The 15,978-nt window shown below is 45.9% G+C and overlaps 1 protein-coding gene across 4 annotated transcripts; it reads left to right on the forward strand.

The window, feature by feature from the left end:
* The first annotated feature begins 792 nt into the window (after nucleotides 1-792).
* Nucleotides 793-12,493, forward strand: LOC117412147 (mucin-19-like). 4 transcript variants are annotated; one of them, XM_034903773.2, is made up of 17 exons: nucleotides 793-1,349; nucleotides 2,078-4,552; nucleotides 4,741-4,813; nucleotides 5,162-5,317; nucleotides 5,940-6,083; nucleotides 6,581-6,739; nucleotides 6,947-7,006; nucleotides 7,096-7,167; nucleotides 7,379-7,450; nucleotides 7,693-7,764; nucleotides 7,960-8,031; nucleotides 8,197-8,274; nucleotides 8,486-8,557; nucleotides 8,745-8,819; nucleotides 9,327-9,392; nucleotides 11,357-11,449; nucleotides 12,184-12,493. In XM_034903773.2, the coding sequence occupies exons 1-17, from the start codon at nucleotides 1,347-1,349 to the stop codon at nucleotides 12,198-12,200; spliced, it is 3,759 nt and encodes a 1,252-aa protein (XP_034759664.2). In that variant the 5' UTR covers nucleotides 793-1,346; the 3' UTR covers nucleotides 12,201-12,493. The 4 variants fall into 4 exon arrangements, with proteins under 4 accessions (XP_034759664.2, XP_034759665.2, XP_058845454.1 ...); XM_034903774.2 differs by having other exon boundaries at nucleotides 5,946-6,083; XM_058989471.1 differs by lacking the exon at nucleotides 5,162-5,317 and having other exon boundaries at nucleotides 5,946-6,083.
* Nucleotides 12,494-15,978: the final 3,485 nt, after the last annotated feature.

Here is a 15,978-nt window from a genome sequence, read left to right on the forward strand (position 1 = left end):
TTGAAGCTTGGTACAGATTTGCACCAATATACTGTACCGGTATTTTTTTTATTGCTGGACGAATAAATCGGTTATAAAAATGTATGAATTACACAGATTCGCCTAAACCCGTCTGCATTGTAGCTAAGTTTTTGAACTGGCATTGGGTCTGCAGCACAATGAAGGTTTATGTGCAATCCCGTTTATTTATTTATTTATTTATTTATTTATTTCTTAGCAGACGCCCTTATCCAGGGCGACTTACAATTGTTACAAGATATCACATTTATACATTATTTCACATTATACAGATATCACATTATTTTACATACAATTACCCATTTTTATAGTCAGGTTTTTACTGGAGCAATCTAGGTAAAGTACCTTGCTCAAGGGTACAACAGCAGTGTCCCCCACTGGGGATTGAACCCACAACCCTCAGGTCAAGAGTCCAGAGCCCTAACCACTACTCCACACTGCTGCCCGTTTCTACACTGTACCTCATTAATTGCACCCCGAATAACTCTACCCGCGTTGTTCGCCTTGGTGCACATGCGGTTTAGTGTTATTTGAAGGAAAACGAACAAAATGACACCACAGTCATGGTATTTCATTTTTTAAAAATAAATATTTAAATATATTTTAATAAATGCAGCTACGTCGTTGATTGGCCAGTCTGGCTATGCCATTTCTGTCCCATTATTCCAACTCGTCCGGTGATTGGCCCAGCGACAAGGGTCCCGGCTGCGATTTGTGTACCGCCATTGGCTGGCCTGGGTCCAGTGGGTCAAAACTCAAATTTGATTGGTTTGTCTGTGAAAAACGGGATAAACGAGGTTTGAATTTTGCAAAACCTGCCGAAGACGTACGCATGCGAGAGAGGCTTCGGGGCTGGGCAGTAGTTTAGTGATTACAATTTAAAACCAACAGTATTATTATGATTTAAACAATACAAAGGCGCCTTGACGATAGAACTAATTACGCGTGCTGAAATAGTTTAAAATAAGCTCGGTAGCTACTGCTGTTGTAATATTTACTATTATCAACGTATAAACAGGATATATTTAAATCAATCATTAAATCGACTAAACGCGTTCCATGCAGCGCAAGGTGAATGTAATTATTTAGTTTATAACGCCAGTGGTTCTTGGCTAAAGTGTTTTGTTTTTTTCAATCGGATTGTGAAAGCATATTATTTTTTGTCTGAAAATGTTTCACTAATCGTCGGCTGCTTGGTTTCTGACAACTAAATACAGTACTGTACAGAATATTTCATTTTGGTTCTCTATAGACTTGAACCTGAATATATTCGTTACTTAGGCCGGCAAGATACCGCGCACATTCACATAAACATCTGAAGCCTTGAAATGGTAAGAATTTATGTTAAAGCTGCTATTGCTTTTATTTCTGTTTATACAAGTATGGTGTCTGACCACTAGTAAAGCGTGGGTTACAGTTAACGCGATGTGATGGTACGGCATTGCTCAATGTGACCGTTGCGAGCTTTCTGTTTTTTTATTATTAGTGTTGATGTTCTAACAATTTGGACTTCCGCTCACAATAGGCTATTATGATTGACCAAATCATTCAAAAACACAATACATAGGCTTTGGCAGTCAAACCCCAGTAAAAGTTGTAAAATAATTCTTTTTAAAACAGTACTGCCCCACAACTATGTCAAAAGTACCCCAAAGTGTAGTCCTTGATGTCATCAGTGTAGTACACAGTATAGTAAAACGCACACGATTCTGATGCATATACACAAAGACCAGCACAGACTTCTGGGTGAGACCTTTGTTTAAATGTGTTACATACATGTGTTATTTGCCATGCTGCAAATGGCTACAATGTGTAAAAACTGCTTTTTGTGTCGCACTCAAAATATGCCCTACTGTATTATTAAATTGCATGGGGTGGGGGGGGGGACTGTATGAGCTCAGGGACTGAATTTAATAATAGCGAAGGGGGGGGGGGGGAATGAATAGCAGGAATCTGAATAAAACCAGTTGTTTTGTAACTTAATAGTGTAGCGCTATGCCGGTATAACATTGGGTTCTTGGTGAACGTCACTGTTTTTCTCTCTCTTCCTCCCTCCCAGGCGACTCAAAAGGTCAATCTGTCTAGTCAAGTCCTGGTTTTGAGACGCCGTTCACTCCCTCTACTCAGACAGAAGTCCCTCCCAAACCCAGAGGCAGCAGCAGCTCCCTCTAAACTGGTGGGCCAGCCCCCACTGGGGAAAGAAGGGGGGACCCTGAGACGGCAGCCCCTGAAAGACCGGAATAATGTCCAGATCGGAGGTCTTGAAAAGCACTGTTTAGAGAGGATTGCTTCAGCAGGTGCCCCGGAGGGGAAGCTACTGAGACGGCAAGCTGTTAACAGCAGGAGGTTCAGCCTGGGGGATGGGGATTTGAGGCGGACACCGAAGCACAGCGAGGTGGAGGCAGCGGGGATGGCTGTTGAGAGCCCTCTGAACGGCCCGCCTGCCTGCGGGGAGAAGGGTCTGGAAAGAGACAGAAGAAGCTTTCTCCCGATGGAGGGAGGGGTGGGGTGGAGTCCAGGATGCCCTGCTTCTGGAGGAACGGGGAGCGCTGACAATTGCACCTTTGAGAAAGCGGAATGCGACTCAGCAGAAATGCTGCTGGGTTTGGAGAAGGAGGCTCCCGGCAGCCCTTCTGTTGAGACGCTCCAGGGTACTGTGGTGCTGAGCGGCTACAAGGAGGAGGCAGAAACAAGCCAGGACCCTCCAAGCGCTGCCCGGGTTGAATGCAACGACATTGTTGAGCAAGTCCTTGAACTAGAAGGGGGCGGGACAGAACCAGAGCTGGACCTTCCACCTATACTCCAGCTGAATGAGCAGTTAGCCAGTTGCCGATATTTTAGCACCCCAGTAGCGGTTGAACTGTCAAAGAAGAGATATCTGAGCCCCGTCCTGGAGGAGTGTTGCTCTCTAGATCACAGGGGAAGGTCTCCACACATGGTCCCCTCCCCCAGCAAGCACCCTTTGCAAGCCGCTTCAATAAAGAAAGAGAAGGAGGAGGCGTCAGTGAAAACCCCTGCCCTGTTTTGTAGCTTTTTTGCAGAGGAGTGTGTCGCCGTCGTAAACCAGATTCTTAGCAATCATTCAACCCCAGGAACCCCCTGGAAATGTGCTCAGCCAGCCAGGGATGGAAGCAACGTGGACGTTTCTACCATTGAGGCAGAGCCCCTTCCTTGTGACTGGACCCCCATGAAGTCTTTCATAGAGCAGTCTTGCGTCAATCCCGAGACCTCTGACATGTGGGGGGTGAGCCTCCTGGACTTGGAGAACCTTAACCTGCAGCTGGTGGAGCTGAAAGAAACCAAGGAGGAGGGAGGAGGAGGGCGACTGGAGGAGGAGGACGAGAGCAAGGCTGCTGGATCCTCGCTGTGTGACTTGGTGTCGGCCGAGTCCTGCGCCCTTGCGCTGCTGGAACGGGTGAGAGTGCTGAGAAGTCGCTCTCTGTCCTCGCAAGGAAAGAATTGCAGGGAGCCACCTGAGAAAAAGGAGTGTGGGAATGCCACGGTGCTGCTGGAAACTGTGGAGGAAATGGAGGAGTCATCAGGCAGCGGCTCCTACAGAGCATCCGACGCGGCTCAGGAAAGTCTGGAAAAAAAAGAGGAGGGCACGTCTCCTGGCGTCGGGGGCAATGCCACCATCGATCTGCCCAACACCGTGGTGGACCTGAATGCCACCATTGATCTTCCCAACACCATGGTGGACCTGAAGAATGCCACCATGGAATTGCCGAATGCCACCATGGAATTGCCAAATGCCACCATGGACCTGAAGAATGCAGCAGGAATGGAAGTGGAGCCAGCAAAGGGGGAGGCTGACCACAACCAGACCTGGGAACTGAAGCGTGGAGCTGCAGGGGGAGTGCCTGAAGGAGAGAGGGGAGCCGCTGACCAGGTGGCAGTGAGGGGGCCTCCCAGCGAGAGCACTTTCAGCCGCAGTGTCTTGACCAGCCCTGTGGTTTCCCAGCAGGGCCAGGATTGCTTCCTGCCGTGGCCTGCGGACGGCAGCCCAGATATCAAGTCCTCCTGCCTGGTCACCTCGACCCCGCTTGCCGGGCCCAAATTCCAGCAGGGCAAAGCGATGAAGTGCCTCTCCTTCAACAGGGACTCCAGTGCCCTGTTCAGCATTTCGTGCGGGGAGGGCAGCAGCACTCAAGTATCTGCCAGCAGCAGCAGCAGCAGCAACAAGCCACTCCAATCGAACGCTCAGCCCAGCACCCTGCCAACTCGAGCCAACCAGAGCATCCGGCCCCCCAATATTCTGGGGCAGCAAAAGACTCTCCTGCCCCCGTCAGCGACAGGGCTGCCCACTTTGCCTAGAAAGTCGCTGGTGCCCCCATCGCTCTGCTCCACACGCTCCAAGACCCTGGTGCCTCCGGGGGCGGTGCAGTCACAACGCCCCTCCCTGGGGATCCCCCACTTTGGCCTCCCTTCCGGACCAGCCCGCCACAGCCCCGGGGTCAAGATGCAGAGACCCCCCAGGCCAGCATCTGTGAAGAAGCCTGAAAGAGGAGGAGGGAAGAGCTCCAGCACAGCAGAGGTAAACCCTGACACCCCCACCAGCAGATGGACTAAACCATCTGAATGGTAAACCGTGTTGGCAGATGAGATTCCCTGGCGTGTCCGACAGTAATAACCTCCGGTTTTGCTGTGAGGTTTCAGTAGTCGCTGCTATGAAATGAGAATGCATGCTGTGATTCATTAATGATATATTTGTTGTTTTTGCAGACTTCTGCCTTCACTCCAGCGTGCAACTCTACAAAGCCAGCTTCGAGTGGCCTCAAGCCTCCTGCAGCTGCCGGTGAGAAAGGGCTTTGTCACGCTGACCGCCCTCAAGAATAACAGTCTCAGTATGATTCTGTGATGCATTGTGATCTTAATACAACGTAACCTGTTTCGCTGTCCTGCCATTGGGAATGAAAACCTGAATGAACTGGTCACCAGGGCGGTTCGTCCATAACTTCAGACACCATAAAACCTTCGGTAGTACTAAGCTTGGAGTAAACCAGTGCTTTGACAGCATCCTCTGGGGTTTACAGTATGGTACCTGTGTGTTTCAGTTCGCTTTAAAAACACAGGTTTCTGTGTATCTCAAGTGCTGCATGGCTCACCGCTGTATTGCTTATTAAACAGGCTTGTGTTGCTTTAGGTGCCAAGGCGCTGGGCTCCAGCCTTCCCAAGCCAGCCGTCTCAGGGACGAGGCCCCCCCACATGTCTCTGCAGAGGCCCAAGGTGTCTGCTGACCTGAAAGGGAGGGAAGTCCGAAAGCCAGGCTCAGCCAGCCCCAGACGTCTCGCTACAAACAGTATGTCATTCAGTAATATATACAGCAGTCTCCGGCTCAGAGAACACCCCACGGGAAGCAGGCAAAGTGTTCTCTAAGACGGAGCTGACCACCAGACATGAATCAGTAAATACATATGTATTACTTGTCATGACGCACATGCATCAGCATATGAAATGAACAGAATAACTAAGAGAAAAGCAACAGGCAAGTGTATGTTAATAAACTGTAATAAAAGTTAATGAACTAACTGTCAAACTAAATGAACACAGCACCCCTACACAGGTTAATAAATGCAGCAGCAGCATAGGCAGTGTTCTCCTAGGAGGCGATCCTATACGCAGGGACTACTGCAGTACGATATCAGTATTTAATATCCGGCAGCACTAAAGTAAATTGACAGCAGCATGACATGAAAAACGTCTCAAAGACACGATCGTCCTGTTCATTTCCTGTCTCTGTATATTCTTTACATTTTACTGCTTTACCTTTCATGATTTGATGGCAGACCTCTGCTGGTGGTTATGATGCTTATAACCCAGAAGAAGAATTTCCGTCAGTGCAGCCGAGTAGCTGTGCTGGTGCTAAAGACAGGGAGCTAGGAGGTCTTGTAACTCATCTTCACTGAATTCATTCTGCCAAGTTGCAGGTTCAGCCATTCCAGGCCCCAGTGGGATTACCCAGAAGCCCTCGGGGCCTGCAGCTGCCTCTGGGGAGCGGAGGCAGTCTGGGAAATTCCGAGACACTGAGGAAAGCAGCCTTCCAACGGCAAAGAGGCAGAAAATCGGTACGGAGGCTTTTCTTTGCTTTATTAACTCCATGTTTGAGTTGATTTAGGCTGGGTAAATTGTGCAGAACTGGGACAGAATCTAACCTTTCCATAGACAAGCATCACAGCTGGCACCATATCAGGATTTCAACCTTGAACCTCCTTGCTCCCGGTCTTTGCTATAAAGAGCCCTTTCCAGGATTCTGTTCTTGCCTAGTCTGTATTTATGCTGGTAAGCGGTAATCCATAGGAACACTGCTCACTCCATTTTCGGGTCACAAAGTTGAGTAAGCTTTCTGAACAGTGCAGTGTGTGTGGGATGCCATATCATTGTGCTAGTCTTTGCTGCACCACTGATGATGCTAGTAACTGGAGTTGAAACTTGTGTATCTCTCTCTATATTCTTTTCCCTGATGTCTGCTGACTGTTCCCTTCTTGTAAGCGGACCCGTTCCAGGGATGTGTGAGTTCTCAGAGCTCTCTTCACGTAACTGCATCTTTTATTTGATCGTGCAGTTCCAGGCTCGTCGATTCCAAGTGTCTGCAGGATTCCCCTGAAGCCCACAGCATCTGCTTCTGCCCCAAGAGGTCTGCTGAGGCCGTCTGTGAGACAGTCTGGGAAATATCAAAGACTGCAGCAGAGCAGCCTGGTGACTCCCAAGAGGCAGATAAGAGGTAGGAGGCTGTCCTTTCTTTCAGGGGTGCAGTAGAGGCTTTCGTGTTACTGAGCTCACCCAATTTGTGATGAACTCAACAAGGACAGCTGTGACTGAAGATGCGTTCGTGTAACATTATACATTTCAAGTGTTCTCTAAAACGCAACTTTGACAGTCTTTTAAAGAATTTTCATTGTCATCCTGACCTGCCATTTTCTTTCCCAAGGCCCTACCCCACCACCGGGCAGTGCCAAACCAAGAGCAACTCCCCTGAAACAAACTGTGGGTAAGAAGTGTTGACTATGATCAGCTATCTCGACTGAGTTCTTTATATTTGAAGTTCCGCAGTACTGAGATTCTCCTCTTTCTTCCCAGGTCCTTTCACCTCCGCCAACTTCACATTTGAACCCAAGCAGCGATCTGTGAGCCCACCCAAACAAACTGAGGGTAAGACCGGTCTGAGCAACGCTTAGATTTCTTTTCTTTGTTCTGGGGAGTGGGGAAGTGTCTTTGGTAATCTCCCCTCCAGTTCTGCTGTGTTGATCTCTGCTGCATCTTGAACACATAGTGCCTGTATTTTAAAGCAGGGTCAGTATTGATGTACTAACTCTACAGAGATGTAATATTGACTTGCTAACCTGCTTTTATTTCTTACCAGTTACTGTCCTGTCCGCCAACCTCACATTCGAACCCGAGCAGCCAGACTCCAGTCCAGCAAAACAAACTCCGGGTAAGAGGAGTCGCTGCTCACTGCTTTGTTATCTGCACTGCCCTGGATGTGTGCTGAGTTAGCTGCACTGTATAGAGCTGTTCACTCTCCCTAATGCACACTCAGCACAGAGCTAGCACTGCAGATGTGTGAGCCAGCAGATTCAGTGGAAGTTACCTGCATCTCGGATTCCCAACCCATGACTGTGTCCTATTGAATTTGCAAGAATATTTTACGCTAACTTCCTACTTCTGTCATCCCAGGTCCTGCTCCATCAGCCAAACTCACATGTGAACCAGAGCAGCAAGCAGTGAGCCCACCTGAACAAACCGAAGGTAAGACAGGTCTAAGTAATGTACCACTGAGGTACCTGTAAGCCGTGCTGAGCAATGCACCTGTGAGCTGTGCTGAGCAATGCACCTGTGAGCCGTGCTGAGCAATGCACCTGTGAGCCGTGCTGAGTAAAGGAGTGGAGTTCGCTGGCTGTCCGATATTCCTGTCTAATCTTGTGAACTTGCGTTCCTTCCCAGGTCCTGCTTCTCAAGTGGACCTTGCATCTGAACCGGAGCAGCCAGCTGCGAGCCCACTGAAGCAAGCTGAGGGTGAGGCTCCGCTGTGTTGAGTGTGCTCGCTGTCACAAGGCCAGTGCCTGCGCTGCAGAGTGTTTTGTGGGCGCTTGGTTATCTAGATGGGAGTTGTTGTTTACGCTCCCTGTCCTTGCTGTGAACAAAACTGATGTCCTGATCTTTATTCCTTTCTTTCCTCAGGTGCTGCCACACCTTCCAGCCTGCCAGGAGCTGAGCGCAAGACCTGTACTGTACCAAACAGCCTGCCAGGATCCGAGGGTAAGACCTGTACTGTACCAAACAGCCTGGTGTATGTTTTGGCTTTTGAATTTCCAATATTGCTTTTATATTTGCAGATTCAAACATTAATTCAAACATTACTGCACTGGGGTTCATAATGAGAACGTAGAGAGAGAGTTTGGGGTTTTCTCTCTCTCTCTCTCTCTCTCTCTCTCTCTCTCTCTCACGTTTTCTTCGTCCTCCTTCCTAGAGCCTGCCCCACCTCTGGACTCCGCCCCTGCACACGAGCCCCCCACCACTAGTAGTCCAGAACAATCAGAGGGTAAGACTCTTCTGAGTGATCTTACTGCTGTGCTCGCTGTGAGCTCTTGATCAGCTTTGCTCCCCCCTATCTATTTCCCCAACATTGAGCCCTGTGTTTAATTCACAGCTGAGCTGATTGTATTTAGCCAGTGTGGTTGCTGATGTAGTGATTTTCTTTGGCAACCTGCTTTTTTCTTCCTTCCCAGGGTCTGTTCCCTCTTCTGCCAATATCACATTTGAACCCGAGCAGCCTGCTGTTAACCCACTAAAGCAAACCGAGGGTAAGGGGAGTGGGGGAGTGGGGGGAACCTCCTGAGCTCTGATCCCCAGTACTTACTTCAGTCTATTTTCAGCACGCTTGCTGATGCACCTACAGTTGTGCTATGGTGACCTTTCTGTTTCTCTTTTTGTTCTCCTTGGTAATGGCTTGCTGCATTATTATTATTTATTTCTTAGCTGACACCCTTATCCAGGGTGACTTACAATTGTTACAAGATATCACATTATTTTTACATACAATTACCCATTTATACAGTTGTGTTTTTTTTTTTTTTTACTGGAGCAATCTAGGTAAAGTACCTTGCTCAAGGGTACAGCAGCAGTGTCCCCACCGGGATTTGAACCCACGACCCTCCGGTCAAGAGTCCAGAGCCCTAACCACTACTCCACACTGCTGCATTATTGAAGCATGTGTGTATAGATATAGGCCGTCATGTCTGTCTCTGTCTGTCTGTCTGTCTGTCCTCAGGATAACTTTTTTGTTTTGTTTTTTTCCCTCTCGGATCTAGTGCAATCCAACTGCCCCAAACCTGAACCCTACCAGCCAGCGGCCAGCCCCCTTAAAGAAAATCAAGGTACTGAGCTCTCTAAATTTGCATCTCTTGGTGTATGCTGTTTAAGCCCCTTCCTCTAAGAAACTACACTGATGAATTCACAGCTGCACATGCAGTACCACTGAATACCTACCAGAGGGCAATATTTCTTTTTTTATTATTTTTTTTTTTTTTTGTCACATTTGTAAGAGTTGTATTTTATTAATAATAGTAAGCCAGTCTTCAGGTGGTTTCAATCAAAACAAAGCCAATCACGTGTCATGCATACACCAGGCGTCGGCTGATGGTATTCTGAGCTGCCCTGGCACAGAGATGGTATTCTGATGTAGTTTATCTGTGAAAGCAAATGACTTGGTACAGCGCAGATACACGGCTAGCGTCTGTACTTTAGACAGCATGGAAGCAGCTTCTAGATGACTGCAGATTCAGGCTCTATTCCTGTTCTTTAGGACCTTACTGCGGCCTCTGACACTGTTTACATCGTTCAGAGAACTACATTGGTGTTTATATGCCATGTTTGTGTGCTATGTCTGTATAATAATTCGTCGTCATGGCATTAGTTTTCATTGCTATGGTGACGACATGCAGATCTACTTGTACACTAAACCTGATGCTGCTTTGGCTGTTTCTGTGCTTGAATGACTGCCTGACTGAAATTCAAACTTCAGCAGAATTTTCTGCAATGAAATCTTAGCAAGACAGCGGTCATGCTATTGGGTTCTCCGCACCAGCTGTGTAAAGTTGGTAGTTTTAGTTTGGTCAGTGATGGACCTGAGATTTAGTCCTACGTCCTGAATTTAAAAATTTAGGTGTTAAATTTGACTCTGCGTTGTCTTTTGAGGCCCTTGTTAGAAATATATATTTTTCATCTATGAAATGTCGCTCGCCTCAGATCCTCTTTGTGAATGTCTGATGTGGAGAAACTGACACATGCCTTCATTTCATTGAGAATTGACTAGACTAGTGGGTTGCAATACATTCAAAATTCTGCTGCTGTAGTTTTAACAAGAAAAAAGAAAGCATGACCGTGTAACAGCAGTTTTAGCATCTCTCCATGGTTACCAGTTAAATATAGAATTGACTGTAAGATCTTGCTGCTGGCCTTCAAGGCCTTGAATAGCCTGGGTCCATCTTACGTCAAGGATCTGCTTTGCTGCTACTTTCCCCAACGCAGCCTGCGCTCAGCTAAAAATGAACTCCTTTCCGTGCCAAGAGCACAATTATGAACTGTGGGAGATCGTGCCTTTTGCTCTTTGGCCTCAAGACTCTGGAACTCCCTTCCAGGGTCTGTCAGGGACTCGGAGTCTGTGTGTTTAAATCGCGCCTCAAGACTCCTTTTTATACATTGGCTTACTGCACTGCATTGTTTTTAGTGTATTGTTTTATGTATTTTTCTGTAAGCACTTTGGGATTTCTTTTAATGAAATGTGCTATACAAAATAATTATTATATTTGGTCTTATTTCCCTAGTGTGAGACAAAGCACATTCACAGTTGAGGTCTGCATGTTCTTCTTTGCTTCACCAAGGTCAGCAGAAACCCAGATAACAAGAAGTTACACTTCAGCATTAATCATGAATTGCTGCTATTGAGGAGGCACAGACCTACTGAATTGTGGAAGATTGCAGGCAGCTCAGCAAACACTAACAGCTTGATAGGATATGAGTTTTGCTCCATTCACAGGTGGCAAAGCGCTGTACCCACGCATCACAAGGTCAAACGACAAGGCTGGTGATTACAAGCTGCTGATGTACCCCAGCTATGTACAGCTTGATTAAGAGTTCATTAACCCTGCGTTGATTCAGAGCTTACATTAAACACAGGGAAGTCACGCAACAATTTCTCACTACTTCTTCCACATTTAAAGGACACACACAAAATGATTGCAATTGATATAAAACCTTGCAACATACACGCCCTGTCATCTCTTTCCTAATGATCTCCAGCAGATGTGTTGGTTCATGGTTGTGGTGTTTGTGGTTTCAGGCTACAGAGAGTGTGAGCAGTGTGCGTGGTACCGGCACGAGAATCAGACACTGACTGAAACTATCCGGGCTCTCCGGGAGAGACTGGCCAAAGGTAGGGTCACGGCTGCATGCTTCTGTGGGGCTTGTATTGTGCAGGGATGGAAACCACTCCTATTGCATAGCAGTGTCACCCATTCCAGGTTTCATATTAGCCACAGTCTATAGGTACAAAGCTCCGGTCAATATATATTTTTTTTGCTTGTTGTAAAACCAGGAATGGATGAGAGTTGCAGATGGAATATTTAGTGTACGGGATCCACGGTCTCAGGAGGACCACATCTGTCAGTCGCAGGATCTGAAGCAGTTTTTTCCAGGGACAAAGTGGTTCTCTAGAGATTCTGTTTCATTTTCGAAAGGTTTAATTTTAAAATATTTAGATTTTTTTTAAAAACGTTTCAACTTTAACATATTTAGAAATGTTGGGTAACTACTCGGATAGCCCGGAACAAGAAAGGGTACAGTTAAAATAAATGTGTACAACACTAAGAAAAAAAACTATTCCCACTGTATAGTAAACTCCCAATAACACTCATTTTAACATGCATATTTCTGATAATGATTACAAGTTCTGACAGCATTTCAAATGCTTCATGTTTAGGATAACGTTTAAGCTGTGAACTGTTAAGTCCTCTCTGTTTTGCATGCGTTCAGACTTGTGTGGAAGAGGTAACTGTTGTACTGTAACGTGCAGCCCTGGGTCTGACTGCGCTGCACCCTTCCCATCTGTAGCACAGCTCCTGTTTAAACTCCTCCTCTTCAAATTTCACTTCATTGTTTGTGTTGCAGAGACTCATGACTGCTAACCCGGGTGGATGGAGGAGATCCCATACAAAAAGCAGATGTATGCAATATGCTATGAAATCCAAATATTGTTTTTTAAAGACACTTTTTTGAAATCTAAGCTCAATGAGATATTAAAAAAACAAACGTAATATATATCATGCATGAATAATTTTCTATAGAGCTGGGCCTATTCTTGCTGTATCTGGAATGTGATAATTGTGCTCTGTTTTTAGCTCTTGTTATTCATACGAGATGGCTATCGGTTGTCTTATGTAATTAAATGTGTTTTGTAAATAAATATTTGCACCATAAATATGCGCAGTGGTTTTGTTGTGCGCCCCAGACAGGTGCGGATTTGGACCCATCATAAATAAAATGCAGTCCCTGCAATGTAATATTGTACAGGACCAGAAATGAGCTCCCTGGTTCTTCCTCTTTGTAACAGCGTGCCCCTTGCTTGTAAGGATTTCTGTTGTAGAAGTCTTCACAGCTGCTGTTTTGTGCCCACGTCAGTTTCCACCCCTGTGTCAATTGGCTGCTCCCAACAGTTGTCACCTGGCTTAACCCATTCAATACCAAGTACATTTCAATGGAAATGAAAATAAAAACAGTTAAACGTGCCAAAAAATTACCTGTCCCCCTGCAGCACTAGTAGAGCGTGAATGACGAGGAAGATGAGGGGAGGGGAGGTCTGACCGCTGGTGGAACAGGGTTATTAAGTATCACTGTGCCAAGTGCTGCTATCACTGGTGCATTTGCAAGGTACTGTGCGGTGCTTTGTGCTGCTTTGGTATGAAAAGCGCTGTGTAAATGTGGCGAGGGTGTGGTGAGTTGTGAGTCAGCGGCATGTGTGCCATGCCTGTGGATGGGAAAGAACTTGAATTGGCATTTATATATTCACAACTAATTGTTGCACAACAGTAGGGTCTGTAGATAGTTGGTCTTGATAAAAGTTTAAAGTGAGCACATAGCTTGAGGTTACCTAGTTGTAGGGTGTATGTGTATTTCAGGTGCCTGATGCCTCTCAGAACAATTCCCAGAATGCAATGCAATGTGTGTTAATAACTGAACTGTACCCTGTACATAACCCTACATTGCTGGCTGTACTAATGAGACAGGCTGAATGAATCCAGCCTACTCGGTTGGATATTGTTTGCCCAAAGTTGGAGAGTTAGCCTCTCGCTCCCATACGTTATACTGTAGAGCACAACATAACAAATGCTTGACTCTCCCGACTTACTCTACCCTGCTGGCAAGGATCGCCTACACACACGGGACCTCTGGCTAATTCTAGCTGGAGTAATCCTGTCTTAAAAGGATGCAAAGGGAAATGGATACAATCTTGGAGATGTTATGCAACATACTTTGAATTACTAGGGTCTCAGACACTCCTTGGAAAAGGAATCTATTCAGCACTGTTTAGATAAGAGGCTGCTGCTGGAAAGCACTGCTCGTGTCTCACTTGGGTGCTGCTGCTGCTGCTGCTGTCTCTGTTTACGACACTGTCTTTCTGTGGAAGTTCCAGCAGAGCCTGGCGTTGTTCTGCGTTTACTACAACACACCAGCTCCTGCAGCAAAGGCTTCAGACTTCAATTTAACAGGATTAAACCGAGGCAAAGCTTTAAAGAACGAAAAGCTGTAAAAGGCAGCAGACTGAACTCGTGTTCTAATGAAAATGTAGATCTAAAAAGCAATGTGTGTTCATCAGTTTAAGATAAGATGATCCTAATGCACTTCTAAAAACGGGGTCATTGCTGTGTTACTACGAAAACGCTTGCCCAGAATGGGAGCCTTTGAGCAGTCCAAATGAGGCGGAAGGTTTCAAATACATGAAATAACAGAATATAACAAAAACTATTTAAAAAACATTGTGAAAACTGCCCCTGTGCTGCCTGTTTTAATGAAAACTCAATGATGGTCGATGGCTGCTCTCCTTACAAACACATCGAGAGACATTTTTGTACAAAGACTACTCTATACCATCAAATGTGCGATTTCATGTTTATTGCCTGGGGGGGCTTTATGCAACCACCTCTCAAAAAAACAAAAACAAACAAGCATGTAAGATGATAAGGTCAGGAAATGGATTATTCCATAAAGAGGCGGCTGAGATAGAATGAAAGATTTGCCTCTTTTTGCAATCACATCTCACAAATAGAGGGCATAGAGTCTGTTTGTATCTTAGAGAACAGCCAGATTTGTATTGCCAAGATGCTCGTGATGAATGTGGAAATTGCATGAGAGAATAAGTCTAGCTGAGCTTTTATGACGCCCAATAAAGAAAGAATGGTTTGCTTGCTGATGCACCTGCCCTCTCTGTCTCAGCCATTGCTGTAAACTGAGCTGTACGTGATCTGCCCCCTGCTCGCAGCATGTGTGGTGAAATCAGAGAGAGAGAGAGAGCACTAACTGGAGAGCTCAGAAAACAGTTAGCACTCAAAAAAGAACTCAAAGCTGTGCCATCTCCGCCTGGTAATATAAAACCGTCTCAGTGTGGCCAGTGTAAAGAATCCGAATTTTTCATGGGTGGGATTAGGGGCCCATCTTGCCTTTCATCATTGAAGGATATTAATTACAAAATGTATATAGCAATACAACGTTCTACACAATAGAAACCATACATAGAGTCTGCATGTTACTGTTTAAGTTCAGAAATTGGTTAGATTACACACCCTTTATATATATATATATATATATATATATATATAGATAGATAGATAGATAGATAGATAGATATCTCTATATGTCCTGGCTCTAGTCTTGGCATGCATGGTTTATGATATGGTATAACATCTTTACATGGGATTATTGGATTCAATGGCAGTGAGCTGCTATTTAACCCAGAGTCCTAATACAGACCCTAATGTAGAAGAAACAGCTTCAGGGTGTAGCCAATGACACTGAGCAGCTGGCAATGAAGGAGCAGCAGGTGCCCCTGGCAGCCGGGGGGCAGAGTGAAACCCCTGCTCAGGTTGCATCAGCAGCAGCAGCATGCCACTGATGAAACCAGCCAGCCCATGATGGCAGTCATTGAGCTGTGTGTGCCACCCACTGAAACCACTGTCAAAAACACCCTGGTGCTAATAATACCACTTCCCATTCAAGGCTGTGTGATGTGCAAGAAACCTTTGAATTGCAAGGCAAGTGCATTCTATTTTATTATGTACAATGCCTTTTGATTACAACCCTTTAATTGCAACAAGTCAAATAGGAATCCAAGATGGCCATTTAAATGTGTTGCTGGAGCTTGTTTATATACATTAACTTTAAAATTGCCAAACTTATCAAACTGCGCAATGCACGCTACTGGTTAAAGCCTTTTATCTCAAATATCCGCAGTGCTGAACCCACACACACCCACTGTCTGTGGCTTGTGTGCAATGTTCAGTGCCAGTTAAATTACACCTTTCCAGTCAGATACTGGACTGCTTGCTGCTGCTGCTGCTGTAATATGATTCCTGGTTGCATCAGAAAATAAACTGCAGAATGCTGGCACTGCATCGCCGCTGAGCATTGTGGGGGATGGAGTTTTATTTAGCCTGAAGAGTCCTCATTCAGCCCCTAATTTGGAAGAAGCGGCTTCAGCGTGCAGATCTCAACACTTCACAGGAACACAATCCCCTCTCTGAATGGCTAATTCCTCTCCGGTGCAAGACGAGCAGTGTGATTTGGGAATGCGCTAATAAAACACCAGGTCGTGTTTGTTTCTTTTAGGGATGAGACTCTGCTGAAATGAATTCCAAAAGGGTCCTGAAATGAGTGACACTTTGTTACAGTTATCGCAAAGGGGTGTGATTT

This window comes from Acipenser ruthenus, chromosome 16 (genome assembly GCF_902713425.1).
Source record: "Acipenser ruthenus chromosome 16, fAciRut3.2 maternal haplotype, whole genome shotgun sequence".
Classification (NCBI taxonomy): domain Eukaryota; kingdom Metazoa; phylum Chordata; class Actinopteri; order Acipenseriformes; family Acipenseridae; genus Acipenser; species Acipenser ruthenus.